Raw genomic sequence first — 17,337 nt, forward strand, 5'->3', positions numbered from 1 at the left:
AAAAGATCTAATATACCCACCCAAAAACGCATATAACCAAAAAAAAAAAAGACTAATACAAACCATGCTTGTGGGTGGGCTAAGAAACCTAAAATCGATTTTGATTGATAAAATCAAGCCCAAAAATCAATTAATCATTTTTCTAGTTCAATTTTTGTTAAGCTATTAATTTTTTGTTTTTTATCGAATTAAGTTCAGCTCGATAATGTCAACAACTAGAATAAACTAAACTAAAATGATATCGATATTTTATTACATTAAAAGTATAATTTTCAAATTATTTGGTTCGGTTCACTTAACTGGACAAAATAATGATCTTAGTTTTTTTTTTTTTTTTTTAATGAATCAAAATATTATTTAATTAACATTTTAACCTCACTTATCTTGTATTTGAGAATTTACATTCAATGCTTGAATTTATGCTCTCAAACTCCACTTCAGCTTTAGCATATTTTGAGTGGTATTTGATTTGGTTAACTGATACACGCCAAGTCGTCAAGCATGAACCCATTTGACAAAAGAAAGCAGACACCCTTTGACCTCATAGTTAATGCCTTCTGTGCATGCGTGTTAGGCTGGTCTCCATTCCAAGAGGCGTAGAAGAGGAGAGGTTCAGAGGGAGGTGGTGGCAATTAAAAAGTAACATTTTTCTCACAAGTTGACTAACACATCAATAACTGAATTGAAATGAATCATCATAGTAGACATGTGCCAAGAGATGGAGGTGCTGCAGAAGAAGACTTGAGAAAATATATGTCCAATACAAACGCCTCAATGGAGGAGAAGAGAGGAACCCCTTATCCGGCTTTTACTCATATTGCCCATTATGATTCCCCCATCACAATTCAATGCTTCTTCTATTCAGCCAACTTTTCCTTTCATTATCATAGGGACACTGCTTGGGTGGGGTGACAAAGAAGCTCCTCTCAATCAATTCCTTTGACAAAAGAAACCAACAGTTCTACTTGACAACCTTTTGGACTCCATGGTCATTTCATGAACAGAGACAGGATAAAGACCTCTCTCTCTCTCTCTCTCTCTCTCTCTCTCTCTCTCTCTCTCTCTCCATCCATGATTATCTAGCCTTGAACTAGTAATATACATAAGAAGAATAGGCTTGTTGGTTCATAGATCAGTGAGGAGAGGCATGAGACCTGAAATTAGGTACAGGGTATAAAATGTGACATGCATTTCAAATCAGTTACTCAAGGAGAAACAATGTATGTTCATTGTACAAGCAAATTTCATACTTGGGTGGGGCAAAAACTCGACAGTGGTGGGACTCGAGGTTGAAAAAAGCACAGGAACATTTGTGTATTGGATGGGGCAAAGCTACCCATTAAAATTTTTATAATTACAATTGAGAACACAAGCCTACAAGAATTCCCTTCCCCCCACATACTTCCTGCATTATCAAATCCCAACCCTACCAAGCACCATTACAAAGACATGCACCATTACAAAGACATGATTTACACTGCTCTCTTGGGTTTTATGTGACCATTCATGAGATTGGTATCATGGTATCATTGATGAAGAATAAGAACAGAATAAAATTTAGATCACAACGTCTCTGGGGCTTATTAGAAAATTAGAAAATTGCGGCCTAGACAGTGGACTGAGTTGCTATGCACTATGCTGCATGCAAATGCCAATCAGCTCAGTAATCCACACTTACGGTGCTTCTTCAATCTTCATGTGAAATCAATTGACAGAATCCAAGTTCAATTTACACAGCAGAGAAAAATAATACCTCAGAAATCCCATTTTTACTTTGTTTTGAATTGTGTTTGGATCCCACAGGGCTCTTGGGCTCTACTGTCCTCTGGGACAAAGGAATCATGAGGGGTTTGGTTGTATATGAACAAAAATTGCCATTTTCCTTCATTGTAGTGTTCTTGTAAGCTTACACTTGGAAATGAAGATGGTAGCGGTGTAATTTAAACTACACAATTTCAGGAGCTCAGATGACTGTTGCTTCAACAGTGGATTGCAGCCACTCTGAATCACAAGGAGAAGCTTGGCCGCTAGTCCCGCCTCCACTGCAACTGATGCACACTCTTCAGGGGCAAGTTTGCAAACGGCCCACAAGATTGACAAGGCAAACTGAGTGCAGCTTTCTGAAACCCTCATCAACAATTTCACCACATTTGGTATTGTGTTTGGACAATCCTTGAGAGCCAATATCCCCTCTGGAAGAGTTGACAGGACTTCCAACACAAAGAGGGCCAATTCTAAACACTCAGCATTCAAATTCGGCAATAGTTCAACCAACTGAGGGATTGCCCCAATGCTCACAATTGAATTCCTCACTTGTTCATGTAAGCAAATCATCTTCAACAAGCCAAGCCCAGCCAAGATTCCATTTGGGTGCCTCTTATCCTTCACTAACCTCAACAATCCCACCAAAAGACTCAAGCTCGATACAATTTCTGACCCGAAATCCTCCCCCTCTATCAACAACTCAATCAATTTCGTGCAGTTCAGCTTCGTCTCGATACATCCTTCATTCAACATGTCCACCATTAGCGAAACCTTGGCAGGTTGCATAAGGCTTTCCTTCGATTCGTAATCAAGGGTCAAGTTCACTAGAATGCCAATGGCTTCTGACCCAACAGCGTGCGAAGTGAAAGGACCCAATAGAGAAGAAAGCAAAGAAACCCCACCATTGTCCACCACAGTTTTCTTTACCAAGCAATGGGCAGTGACAACCTGCCTAAGCTCCTTAAGAGCTTGAACCCTAGCTTGACCCTTAACCTTCTTAAGTGTCTCCAAAAGCTCAGAAGCCCTGCCCTGCACATCCTCTGATCTCTTCTTCATTGCCAAGTACTTCTGCGAGAACCAGCTATAGATAAGATGGTAAAGGGTCTTGTTTGGAGTAATAGAATCGTCCCAAAGCTCTTGCATTGTGGTAGGGCAAGTGTAGTGGCCAAGGGAGAACCATTTGAGAATGTTGGATCTTTCGTAAGTCTGACCAGTGCAGAGGGTCACAGGGTCCTGCATTGGCTCCAGCGAAATTGGGCAAATGAAGACCGACGGAACGTCGATTGAATCAAGCTCCTCAATCATCATCTTCAGATCCAACTTGTCGGCGACGCCACCACCGGCGCAAACAACCCCGCCTGCGCCGTCCAGAATGCCATCTTTCACGGCGGTTTCCAGATCTAACACTTGCCCACCGCCACCCACATCGTACCTCGCATCCCCATCCCTTCTTTTGCTCGAAGGCTGAAACATAGGCATTTTGGGAAACCCTTCGACGAAGAAACAAGGAAAATTCAAGAGAAAGAGAAAATGAGAGACCCTTCAAATCTCTGAAGAGCGAAGGACCCAAACAAGAAGAACTAGCCTTGAAAACACATCACCTCCAGTGGCGATGAAGCGTGTGGTGGAAAAAGGACGAAAGATAATCAGGAAGAGTTTTCTCTCTCTCTCTCTCTCTCTCTCTCTCATTGACAGTTACAAGCAACAATACCTATCAAAGGAGACATCTTTTCTTCATTCCTGCTTTTTCTGCTTTATCTGATCTCTTTCTCTGGTCAAAAGAGCCCTCTTCTTCTCCGTCCTCATCATCATCATCAAGCACATCATGAACTAGTAATCTTCTTCCCCAATACCGAAGCTCACTTCCTCCTCAAGCTTAAAAAAGGGTGGAATCATAAACCCCAGATCAGAATAAAAGAAGCATCAAAAGTGAGAGAGAGAAGAAATCACTCGAATGCACACAGTACCCATTTCCCAAATCACCCAACAATCGAATCGAAATTGACAAAAATTAACAAATATCGAACCAGAAAATTCATGATGGGAAGAAGAAAACCCAGATGAAGAGGAAAAAATCAAGCTGAAGAAGAAAAAATTAGAAACAATGCCATCTCCTGCAACGCACTCTCACCCACTTCTCAGTTCTCAGCCCACTGCTCTCTTTTTGGGGCAAGTGCTGAAAACCCTACAAACAATATTCATTTATTTTTTTTGGAAATTCAAGGGAATAAAAAAAGGAGTTTACCGGCAGCTACTGGCTATAGGCAGTGACAGAACCCTCGGTGACCGCACACCAGTGCGCCGCACGTGCAGTCATATCTCCGGTCACCGTAATATCAGGGTTTTTTAATGATTTTATTTATAATTGTTACTATTAAATTTCGTGTAATAGGTTTAATTTAATATTTAATTATTAAGATAAACTGGAGGACGCAATCTCGGTCAGATGAGATGGTCAAAAGGGCTATAGTGTGATGTTGCCAACCCAATAATTAGAGGACAAAGCCAAGTCGGAAAGGCCATGAAACTCCAAACGACGCTGTTTTGAGCATTTGCTTTGCTCCCCGCTATTCCATTTTTGACCCAAACAACAGGGCTTTCCCGTCCAAACACGCCTAACTCAAGATTTGACCAAACAAGGCATTTCTAATTTCCCAAACGGCACTCTCCTCCCTCGCCCAATTTGCAACCTCATCATTTCATTTCGTGTATTATGATATGCTCAATTGTGAACCATTGTACCTACCAAATATGATACATACATACATACAATATATATATATATATATAAAATTTAAAATAATGACTCAATGTGAAATTGAAGAAAAATAGGGAGGCTTGTCAGTGTTTTAGAAGACACTCTTTGACCAAAAAAAAATAAAAATCAATTGGTATAAGTAATAAAAAATTTAGAATTACAAAAATACTTCTACTATGTTACGCTATAGTTTAGTCAAAAAAAAATTCTATTAGCCTAACACCAGAACTTTTGTCAAAAGAAAAGATAATGCACTCATTCATTGTCCTCTCACCTCCATGAAATTGTTGAAATACCCTTAAAATGCACGTAACAAGATTTCAAGAGATTTGAAAGATTTTAAAATAGTCAACATTGAAAGGGTATTAATCAACTAGGTGGTATTATGCTAAAGAAATGAGCGTGGTATGGCTCATCATGATTTTAGAAAGAGAGAAGGAGAGCGATATGGATAAGGAAGGAAGAAATTCAACTTCAATTACAATAATGACACCTCAAACGATAGTGGAGAGTTGAATTTTGCATTTTTTATTATTCATAGTTATGTATTTTCATAAGATGTTTGCCTTTGATAGTCCTTAGTACACGACATGCAATAAGGAAAAACATAATATTAGGTTGTGTGAATATAAACAATTATCATCGAACGTCTAATGATGACTCATTAATCCAAACAAAACATTAAAAATTAATCTCATATTTGTCAGTCTATTCATATACCTTATTCAAAACTGAGTTGTCCCTTGCTCAACACGTGGTTGATCTAAGTGAAGTTTAAGCGAGTTTGGACAAACCAATTTAGTTACGTAGGTTGATCTTCTGACTCTAAATCGAACAAGATGACAATATTTCGAGCTTGACTTGATTAATTCATTTTTAAATGGGTTAGTTTTTTGAGTCATGATATGGTTGTTGTCTATTATATCATCTGCCATGTTCTTATAATTTTTTACCCAAATTGACCCATTGCAAAGCATAAGAAATTTTTATAAATTCATAAAAAAAGAAAATAGAAGAAACAAAAGTTAGTAACACATGATCAACTAAATAATAATATATTCCTAATAAATATAGAATGCTTTTACTTTTTATGCTTTGAATCAATCTTTCTCTTACTAAGCATAAAGAATGATCGCTTTTATATAATTATATTTGACAATATTTAAGAAAAATCACTAAACTAGTCTTTAAAAAAAATTGAAACTTAAAAACTTGCGTCTTTTAGATGATCAAGTTTCTTAAACTCATTTTTCAATTGTTATCATTTTTTTAAAAAAAAATTAAGAAAGGTTAATAATTGGGTTTTAGAAACTTGATTTCTTTGAAACATCAAATTTGGTAACTCGATTTCCATTTTTTTCATATTTATTTTATTTATTTTTTAAAATTTTCAAAAAATAGAAAAGGGTTCAACAACTACTATCTATAAAATAGGCGTATTTAGAGTTTTTTTTTTTTATCTATAAATATGATTGAACACAAAAATATTTAAAAATTAGCTTGGAGTCTTAAACAAATAATATCGCTAACTGGTTAATACTATAAAAAATGATTCTTCCTTTAGCGTTTTCTTTTAAAAATATCAAATTTATTTCTACAACTACAGTAGTTATCCCAAGTCATTCATTTGACTACCCATAACTATTTCAAAATACTCTTGTGTAACTATGTCAAATTTATCCTTATAGTTAGCCCAATAATTATCTGTAACTATCTCAAAATACCCCTATATTACTTAATTTTTTATAAAAAAAAATAAATAAATAAATAAAGAGGAAAAGGATAAAGAAGGAAAGAAAAAAGGCGTGGGGAAGAGCCTGAAAACTGCAATGAATGGAACCAAAAGAGTGTACTGAAGACGTAAACTTCGAGAAGAACACACACCCACACGTTGGGGTAGAGCCTAGAGGGTTAATTGTGGACCATCGCCATCGGAAGGAAGGCATTCTCTTCAATTTTCCCAATTGAAAATTCAGGATTTGGAAAGGTGGTCGCTGGGTCTGCACTCTTCGCTCGTCACTCTTCACGCTGGGTGTCGTGTGGTCTCATCGCATGTGGCCATTTAAGGAATATAATATCCATGCACGCAATGGGAAAAGGCTACTTGCGAGGATAAGACGACTAAACAACTATACAAGTTCATTATTATTATTATTATTATTATTGTTTGTGATGGCTATTCTTTCCACACATGGTCTGAAAATAACATGTACACGATTTTAGAAAGTGGAACAATCAGTGGTGCTTCTCCTTCAACTCAAGCAATTGAATGGTCAAAAAGAAAGTTCATGGGTATGACTTTTTGGGCCCTCTTCAAGGGTAAAACATCCCAACAAATTAACCTTTCATCCCTATTTTATTTTCAAAGTAAAAGACCCGTAGGAGGAATTTAGTCATTGTTTATGGTCTTCAAAAGAACAGAGAAAAAAAAAAAAAAAGACTTGTATTAGCTCGAGTATCGAAGATTTTTTAGGATACGATCTTCATTCACCCTATTTGTTTGTTTATATTTATTTTCTTCTCTTCTAGGATCTCTCTCTCTCTCTCTCTCTCTCTCTGGTGTTACTTCAACAAGAAATACAATTTGTATAAGTTATACTTAATGTCGTTTGAAAAAATGTATAATGAATAAGTTCTTATGCGCATTAATTCTATTGAAAACTTAAAGCAACCAAACTTCATGGGGTAATAAGAGGCGATGATAAGTCTTTTCTGGCATTAACGAGTCTTCGTTAATCCACCTGATCTAACATTAATTCATGCCCCTAGAGGATATGGTTGTGCTCCTCTCGGTATAGCTACTTTCAAGTGATGCATGAGAAAATGAGCATCCTATAACTCAAAATGCATAGATTATGCTCCTTTCTAGATAGCAGATGATTCACGCGTGCCACCAAGAGTGATCAAAATAAAACTTGTATTAGATGGTGCTCCCACACTGGACGCAAAAATCTTGAAAGGGCAACAGACTTATGTTTTTTCATCACAACATCAACTTAAAACCAAACCTAAGAAGGAACCATGATCGATGAAGAAATTAAAAAAACAATCATTTCAAGTCAAAGAGATTAGTAGATATAAGTTAGGCAAAAATTAGAACCTGTTGACCTTATAGGTCATATCCGGTTTTGATTATGACAAATACTCTAATATTTAATGTTTGTCAAGTTTGTGTGCAGACTCATATTAGCAAGATCATATGATGACATGAGGTGACTTGAAGATTAAAGACACAAAATAGTCTTTTATTATAATTTATATTATGTTTAATTCGGGCCAGTAATAATAAAGTAGGAATGATCTGTAATAATTTATGTGCATCATGCATATAGGGATTATAAGCTCAAGACCATAGATGGCTTTAGGGATCACCCTTCGATCGACTGAAGTCAGGTTTTTCAACGTACTTGAAAAGGCCTTAGAATGATCCAAGGTCCTTACATTTACACGAAAAATAGTCCCCAATATCATATATATTATCAGGGGAATTAATTGAAGTAAAACAAGACTTAGAGGAATAAATCAGTGAGGCTTCGGGCGACCGAACTACCGTGTTCAAAACACTTCTGGTGACCGAAAAATTGACCAGTTAAAGTGTTAACTTGGTTTCGGGTGACCGAACCAAAAGGACCATAGTGTCCTCGGACAACCGAATCATAATTCTGACTTTTTCCACTAACTCTGCAGCCCAAACTTCACGTTCAAAAATGTCTCGGACTACCGAACCCAAGAGTTTGGTAAACTGAACTCGGGACCAGGCGACCGAACCTCGGATAGAATGGAAATCGCCTTGGTTCAGCAAACCAAACCCATACTTAGGCGACCAAACTTCAAAAATTAACTTTTTTCATTGTGTTTGTTCGGGTGACCGAACCGTGGATCAGGCGCCCAAAACTCTCGGGTTGTTTTAATTTTTATTGCGGTTAAGAAAGGTTAAATCGGGTTAGTTTTCTTAAACAGTTTTAAAATAATTTTAATAATTACCCTTATGTCCCCAATGATCAAAATTTAGTCCTTTTCTATATATAGGGGCTCATTTGCTTGGATTAGTCAATAATTAGCAAACTGGTTAGGAAAAAACTTTCTAAAAAATCCTAAACCGTATTTTGCTATATTAAGCGCATACACTCAAATACCTTCATTCCTTTGATATATCTAGCACTGTGAGTGTTTTATTCATAGAGTATTATTGCTAGAAACCTTCACTTGTTCTTGTGCATTTTATTTTTATTTGAGGGTTAAGTAAAGAATTTTTCCCCTTGATTTTATATAGTAAATCTTTGGTTGAGAAAATTCTCATAGCTTTATGGGTCTTTGCATTATTATTGCAAGACCCATTAGAGCTTGTATTTTTGTGTGCAAAAATTATTTTCTACAAGATCAGATTTAAATATCTCCTTGAGCTTGATATTGAGAAAAACTATTTTTGAAATATTCTAAATTTTCATTGGCTTCAATTTTTGAAACCCTAAACTGAGATTGAGATTTTATCATTACTTAGTTTCAAAGATTTGCTTGTACATACACTCTTATGCATGATTTGAGATAATCACTATTCTGAGTGTTGATTGCACATTTACACCATTGAGTTTATTGTTCTTACATGATTGGTGTGTTCTGATTATTACTGGTACAATCTGCTTGATTGAGAAACATTTTATTTGTATGCATCTTGTATTGAAATATTGTTGTATTCCAAGCATGATTTGAGGGGGCGGTAATCCAGCCCGAAAGGATTGGTTGTGTAGGTTAAGGTCAGCCCTGTGCTAATTGATCTAGTTGTATTTAGGTGCCGCTCCACCTGTTAAGTGAGACCATAATGTAATCCTTGTGCTGGTGAGCCAAGGCGGGGTCGTAGGTAGCTTACCGAACTTTGATAACATTTCTGGTGTTGTTGTGTGGTCTTATCGCATGTGGCCATTTATGGAATATAATATCCGTGCACGCAATGGGAAAATGCTACTTGAGAGGATAAGACGACTAAACAACTATAGAATTTTATTTATTTATTTATTATTATTATTATTACTTGTGATGGCTATTCTTTCCATACATGGTCTGAAAATAACATGTACACAATTTTAGAAAGTGGAATAATCAGTGGTGCTTTTCCTTCAACTCAAGTAATTGAATGGTCAAAAAGAAAGTTCATGGGTATGACTTTTGTGCCCTCTTCAAGGGGTAAAACATCCCAACAAATTAACCTTTTATCCCTATTTTATTTTCAAAGTAAAAGACCTGTAGGAGCAATTTAGTCATTGTTTACAGTCTTAAAAAGAAAAGAAAAAAAAACTTGTATTGGCTCAAGTATCAAAGATTTTTTAGGATATAATCTTCATTCACCCTATTTGTTTGTTTATATTTATTTTCTTCTCTTCTAGGATCTCTCTCTGGTGTTATTTCAACAAGAAGTACAATTTGTATAAGTTGTACTTAATGTCATTTGAAAATATGTATAATGAATAAGTTCTTATGCGCATTAATTCTATTAAAATTTAAAGCAACCAAACTCCATGGGGTAATAAGAGGCAATGATAAGTCTTTTCTAGCATTAACAAGTCTCCGTTAATCCACCTGATCTAACATTGATTCAAGCCCCTAGAGGATATGGTTGTGTTCCTCTTGGTATAGCTACTTTCAAGTGATGCATAAGAAAATGAGCATCCTATAACTCAAAATGCATAGATTATGCTCCTTTCTAGATAGCAGATGATTCATGCGACCACCAAGAGTGATCAAAATAAAACTTGTATTAGATGGTGCTCCCACATTGGATGCAAAAATCTTGGAAGGGCAACGAACTTATGTTTTTTCATCACAACATCAACTTAAAACCAAACCTAAGAAGGAACCATAATTGATGAGGAAATTAAAAACAATCATTTCAAGTCAAAGAGATTAGTAGATATAAGTTAGGCCAAAATTGTAGCCTATCCCCTTGTAATGAGATTGAAATATCCTTTATCGTAAGAATAACTAAGGAGTTCTTATGTTAAGAATTGACGATGGCTATTCCTTGTATACACAACAACAACAAAACCAAGCCTTAGTCCCACTAAGTGGGGTCGGTTATATGAATTCTTTTCCGCCAATTTATGCGATCATGGACCATTTCTTTTGATAGATTCAAAGACATTAAATCCTTACTCACTATCTCCTCCCAAGTTATTTTAGGTCTACCCCTACCCCTTCTACTGCCCCCCACAGTAACTAAGTCATTCTTCCTCACAGGTGCACTATAAGGCCTACGATGCAAGTGTCCATACCATCTGAGTCGTCCTTTCCTTATCTTATCTTCTATAGGAGCTACACCTAACTTACCACGAATATGTTCATTCCTTAATTTATCTTTTAATGTTATACCACTCATCCATCTAAGCATCCTCATCTCGGCAACTTTTACTTTTTGGATATTATATTTCTTCGTCGCCCAACATTCTGATCCATATAGCATAGCTGGTCTTATAGATGTCCTATAAAACTTCCCTTTCAATTTTAAGGGTATTCTACGATCACATAGAACACTTGAAAAACTTCTCCATTTTACCCAACTTGCTTTAACTCTATGCATTACATCATCTTCAATTTCTCCTTTAACTTGCATAATAGATCCAAGGTATCGAAATCTACAAGTACTATTTATTTCTTCATCATCAAGTTTAACTTTGTCTCCAATATTCCTCCTATCATTACTAAAATTACATTTCATATATTCTGTTTTATTTCTACTTATCTTAAAGCCTCTGGATTCCAAAGCTTCTCTCCATAATTCTAACTCAGCCTCTACTCCATCCCTAGTTTCATCAATTAATACAATATCATCTGCAAACAACATACACCATGGAACCTCCTTTTGAATACTCTTAGTCAATTGGTCCATCACTAAAGCAAAAAGATAAGGACTCAAAGCAGATCCTTGATGTACACCTATGGTAATTGGAAATTCTCTAGTTTCTCCATCTATAGTCTTTACATTAGTCATTACTCCATCGTACATATCCTTAATGACATCGGTATACCTACAACATACACCCTTTTTTTCTAAAACCCACCATAAAACTTCCCTAGGTATCCTATCATATGCTTTCTCAAGGTTAATAAATATCATATGCAAGTCCCTCTTCTTTTCCCTAAACTTTTCCATTAATCTTCTTAAAAGATAAATAGCTTCTGTGGTAGATCTCCCAGGCATAAAACCAAATTGATTTTCTGAGATCTTCGTTCTAACCTTAATCTTGTTCAACTACCTTTCCCATAGGTGTGCATCGTATGACTCATAAGTTAATTCCACTGATAGTTATTACAATTTTGAATAATCTCCTTTATTTTTGTATCATAGGTATTAAAGTACTTTTCCTCCATTCATCTGTACCATGTTTCTTAGTTTTTTTACAATTTTATTAAATAAATTAGGTAACCAATAAATTCCTGTAGCACCCAAGCATTTCCAAACTTCATTGGGATGTGATCTGGTCCCCATAGCTTTCCCATTTTTTCATCTTTTTCAGTGCAAACTTCTAACTGCGTTAACTCTAATTTTTTGAATAAATCTTATATTTTTAGTCTTTTCCTCATTTGACAATTCTAAATTTAAGCCTTCTATTTGGTTTTCATTAAACAACTTACTAAACAATTTAAAGACATTCAAGACTTTAACAGTACTCCTTTGTACAATCCCATACACCATAATGTGTAGGGCTTTTAGACACCACCTCGAAGAAGTTAGCTTCATTTAATAATTTTTTAATTAGTATTATAAAGCTAAGAAATACTTCTACCAGTCTTATGGAGATTAGATATATGCTTAGAAAGTTATTTCAAGATTATATAACATGTTTTAATTTATTTATGTAGTGGATTTTGAAGGCATAACCAATTTGTACCATGTAATAGAGGTAGTCACGTTGATGCGTGTACCTGGATCACTTTTCGAGCTTTAATTTTTTTTCCCCTCTAAAAAGATTTCAAAATCTTTGTCTAAACTCATTGAACAAGAAGAGGAGTACTAACATGTAAAACAAAATGGCGCACGAAAGGATGAGTATTAAGCGAAAGAAAAATACAAAAGGAGAGAGAGACACTTAAAGAAATTAAAGGACATTCTAGTCAAAGAAGGATAAGTGTAGAAAAGGGGGAAAATATTTTGGAAAAGTCTTAAAGTCTTAAAGTTTATGAAGGTGATTTGAGAGCTTCACTCCTTAAACACTTTAAGGAAAGAAATATTGATGTAGATATGTGAATATCATTTTTTTTGTATGTGGAGATTGATTTCTAGTATATGGAGTATTATATAAGTAGTGCTTCGAGTGCAACTTTGTCTGTGGCTTCACTGTGGGAGGGGGGAGTGTAACATCCCGAATTCAAAAACTCGGTCCGATGCGTTATAGCTGAATAAACAGTGCTTTGTCGCACCCCAAACCCGCCTGGTGGGACCCGAGAGTGCTATGTCATCCATTCATTTACTTGATATCTGACATTCTATTATCATTTACGTAGCGGAAAACATAAATATAATCCTCTGAAAATTTAATACCAGAGTTTTCTACATCTATCTACTTTCCAAAATAAACCATTCATCCACCTCTATCCACATATATACGTATCTCTAAAAACATAATCTACAACTTCTAGTATTCACAACTCAAAAGACTTAAAACATAAAACATAAAACTTATACATCCCAAAAGTATCATCAAAGTTTATACCATTTCTTTTTCTATATCCAAAATTGCTATTGTTACCTTTAGTGCAACCCCAAAAGGGGGGTGGGGTGAATTGGGTATTTAAAAATTATCGTCTAGGTCGATTGGTTTAACAACAGTATTACACAACCTAGGGTTAGTCTATGCAATCAATAAATAAACATACACGTGTAGTAAAGTAAAGTGTGGAAAAAGTAAACGATACATGCAATATATTATCGAGGTTCGGCCAAAGTGCCTACCTCCCCGCCTTGGCTAACAAGCACAAGGGTTACCACTAGAGTCTCACTTAATGGGTGGAGCGGTACCTAAACAACCAGGTCAATAAGCACAAGACTGACCTCAACCTTTACAACTAGATCAATTAACACAGGAGTGACATCAACCTACACAATCCTTCTGGACTGGATTACCGCCCCCTTAGGCCACGCCTGGAATACAATAGATTTCTCAATAAAATTTGTATACAACAAATATGCTTCTCAACTAAACAAATATGTACTACAATACGCACAATATAATCAATACACTACCAAAAGATAGGATTTGATAAGCTCAGTGTAGTCTAAGTATCTACTCTCAAATATTTATGCAAATATTGCAATCAGTGCGTGAGAGTGTAAATGATACGATCTTTGTGTCAAATAATGATTTCAGTCACAATGCACAAACAAAGATCACAAGCACACTCAAATATATCAACAAATAATTTTTCTCAATATAAACCACAAGAGATATTCAAAAATGGTTTGCAAAATTTATTTGATCTTTGTATCGAGATGATAATATCAATCAAAAGATATAGTAATAAAGATCTTCGGCACGCTATCAAATATCTTAAAATATTTTTCTCAAGATAAATCACAAGAGATATTTGAAATCGGTTTATAAAATAGTATTTATCTTCAAGCACACTTCAAATACCTTCAGCAAATATTTTTCTCAAAATAAACCACAAAAGATATTTGAAATCGATTTGTAAAATATTATTTCACAACCAAAATACAATATGAACTCTTGAGTATTGCAATGAAAATGCAAAACTCAGAAGCTCTAAGAAGTTTTTCTATGGAAAGCTTATTTACAAAGCCCCCTAGAAAAACTAGAAGCTTACTCTCTATGAAAAATAAATTTCAATAAGAATAAGCAAGAGAGAGTTTAAGCTTGATGAGATAAAACACAAGAATACTCTTACAAAGAAGTATTTGCAATATGAAAGAGTAAGAGGAGTAGTATATGACTTGAATATGAGATTTTTGATTTTTGAAAATCAGAGGATATTTGCTAATTATTATTACTAATCCCTTGCTAATTTTTGCAAATGAAGGGGTATATATAGAGTTCCCCAAAAATATAACCGTTCAGGACATGTAGGGAATTATTAGGATTGTTTTAAAACGTTTTAGCACAATTAACCCCGTTTAAGAACTTTAACTGTGGTAAAAAATAATGTCCAACTCGAGAGCACCGTTCGACTAAAGGTGAGGTTCAGTTGACCAAGTGTACAAGTTCAGTCGACCGGGCAAGATTTGAACTAAAAGTTCGGTCGACCAATCAACCGGGTTCCAAGGCGATTTTTCTTTTCCATGTGGTCTGGTCTACCGTGAGGTTTTGAACTAGGTAGTTCAGTCGACCAGAGCGTTGGATTCTCCCACGTGTGGGTTAGGTCGACTAGGGCATTGCCTATTTAAATTTGGTCGATCAATCGAAGAGTCAAAGGTTGACTTCGGTGGAAGTTTGGTCGACCAGGTAAAATGAACTGAGTCATGTTCAGTCGACCGGGCAATGGTCAAACAGTTGACCCAGTGACTGGTTCGGTCGACCGAATGATTTACACTATGAAAGTTTGGTCGACCGAACATGCATTTTTAATGCATTTCGGTTCCAACTCCCTTATACGTTCACCATATTCATATGATGTTTATTTTTAATGCAATAGGGAACCTTTTCATGTAGATTTGTGGGTCCTGAAGTCGATCTAAGGCATTTGAGAATTAATCCCAAAAATCTGGCGTCGGTCGACGAAGGGTTTTCCTTAAAGTCCATCTATAGTCTTAAGCTCATCCATCCTACTATGCAGGTAACACATTAATTATTATAGACCATTTTCCTATGTTACTATTACAGACCCAAAATGATAAATATAAATTATAATGAATAAATCGTCTTCTTTAAGCTCTTATGCGATGTGCGTCATATGATACTTCTGATTGGTCCTGCACACAAACTCATCAACCATTAAATACCAGAGTATTTGTCATAATTAAAGCGGGATATGACCTATAAGGTCAACAACTATAACAACCTCGAGCTCTCTAAGCTCGATCATATGGAGGTCCTGAAAAAGATAAATTTGTATTCGAGTGAGACACATCTCAGTAAGGAAAGAAACGATATATTAAATCAGCATGTGGCCAATATGAGGTTTGTAAATAACATATGTATATGTATTCATTATTTGCAAATCATTATCATAACTTCTAAATTCCTTTCCTAAACCTGATCAAACACATGCAAGATATTTTACCCATGAGAATACCTAAGAATTGGGGTGATTACCCGCCCATACAAGTAGCACCCATTTGCTCTTATACTTTAGGCAACCAATGGTCACAACTAAAGAATATTAGGGCATTTACCTTACTCAGTAAGCCCTCATGCGAAAAAGTAATCTCGTACTCACATAGTTCATACAAATCTTTCACTTTCATCAGTTCATTTTCACAAATACATATTTTAATTTCCTACACAATTATCTTGAAAAATCTTTTACTTTCATCAGTCCATTTTCACAAATACATATCTAATAAAGCAGTCGTAGGCTCATAAATTATAATTTAAATGGTTGGCGTTTTAAACCCATACGGAAACATATACATACATACATAATATAATCCATTTATTTGTTTAATTCATAAAACCTGGTTTAATATATATTCCCATTTACCTGTGTTCTTGAACTACGCCAACAGGAACCCCGAAAAGATACCTGCAGCTCTCACCTGAACCCTAAATCAAAAATCCTAGTTTCATTAAATCAACCCTAAATAAAATACTATTTTAAAATTTCCTAGGCCCATAAATTCCCAAATATAACCAATTTACTTAATTCCCTAAATCCCACTCTCGTTTTGGAGTGGTGTTTAGGAAACCCAAATTGAAAATTTAATCCGGTCAAAATGACGACAATCGAGACTAGGACCTCGTGGCGGTGCCCAATCATTAATTTATCTGAAGATCTAAGGAGAAATTGAGTAAAAAGTGAGGGTTTACCTTACCCTAGGTGTGGTGCCTATATTGCTCCCACAACAAATCGACTCTAGTAGAAATGTCGGTGACAGAGTAGGAATCCAATGGTACCTTTTGTTTTCTGATAGGCTGAATATTAGCCGAGAAATTTTAGAGAGAGAGAGAGATAGAGAAGAGAGAGAGAGAGAGAGAGAGAGAGAGAGAGAGAGAGAGAGAGAGAGAGAGAGAGAGAGAGAGAGATGGTCGTGGAGGAGAGTTGGAGAGAGAGAGGGCGTGAGGCTTCTGGTCGTCCAGAAAGATCAAATTGAATTTGATCTTTAATTTGCATGAAATGCACAACCACTAACCCACTAACATTATTATATTATTATCCTATATAATATCTACTTTAACTTATATTATATAATACTTTACATATATATATATATATATACACACACACACCTTACACATATAACTTAATATCTATATATCTTAATTTCAAATTTTTTTTCCACACTATTCCTTTTTATTTGTTTATTTATTATTTTATTTATCATTGTTTCTTAATTATTTTAATCATTTTAATTTTTTGGGTCTTTACAGGGAGTCGAGGGGTGCACCCCTCCTTAACAGCCCTTGGCAGGGGCTCAGGTGCAACGTCTCTGAAAAGAAATATTTTCCTGTTGAGAGGGATACTTATATATATCTGTGTGTGTGTGTGTGTGTGTGTGTGTAATTTTGCATTTAATGATGGTTGCCTTACATCCTTATATAAAATGTATTATTCTCATTTTGAAAAAAAAAATGTTAAATATGAGGTTAGTGAGAGGGAAAGGTGTTTGTTGACCTTATTGGTCATATCCCGTTTTGATTTTGACAAAT

General features: G+C 35.4%; 1 protein-coding gene across 1 annotated transcript; it reads right to left on the reverse strand.

Moving 5' to 3' along the window:
- Positions 1-1,289: 1,289 nt before the first annotated feature.
- Positions 1,290-3,963, reverse strand: LOC131162315 (U-box domain-containing protein 30-like). Its single transcript, XM_058118650.1, has one exon. It carries the CDS (start codon positions 3,241-3,243, stop codon positions 1,885-1,887), a length of 1,359 nt encoding a protein of 452 aa, XP_057974633.1. The 5' UTR covers positions 3,244-3,963; the 3' UTR covers positions 1,290-1,884.
- Positions 3,964-17,337: the final 13,374 nt, after the last annotated feature.

The sequence above is a fragment of the Malania oleifera genome, chromosome 8, assembly GCF_029873635.1.
Source record: "Malania oleifera isolate guangnan ecotype guangnan chromosome 8, ASM2987363v1, whole genome shotgun sequence".
In the NCBI taxonomy this organism is placed as follows: Eukaryota; Viridiplantae; Streptophyta; class Magnoliopsida; order Santalales; family Ximeniaceae; genus Malania; species Malania oleifera.

Bases quoted from the DNA above. Each gene is read 5' to 3' on its own strand.
- LOC131162315 (XM_058118650.1), bottom strand. From the start codon at position 3,243: ATGCCTATGTTTCAGCCTTCGAGCAAAAGAAGGGATGGGGATGCGAGG.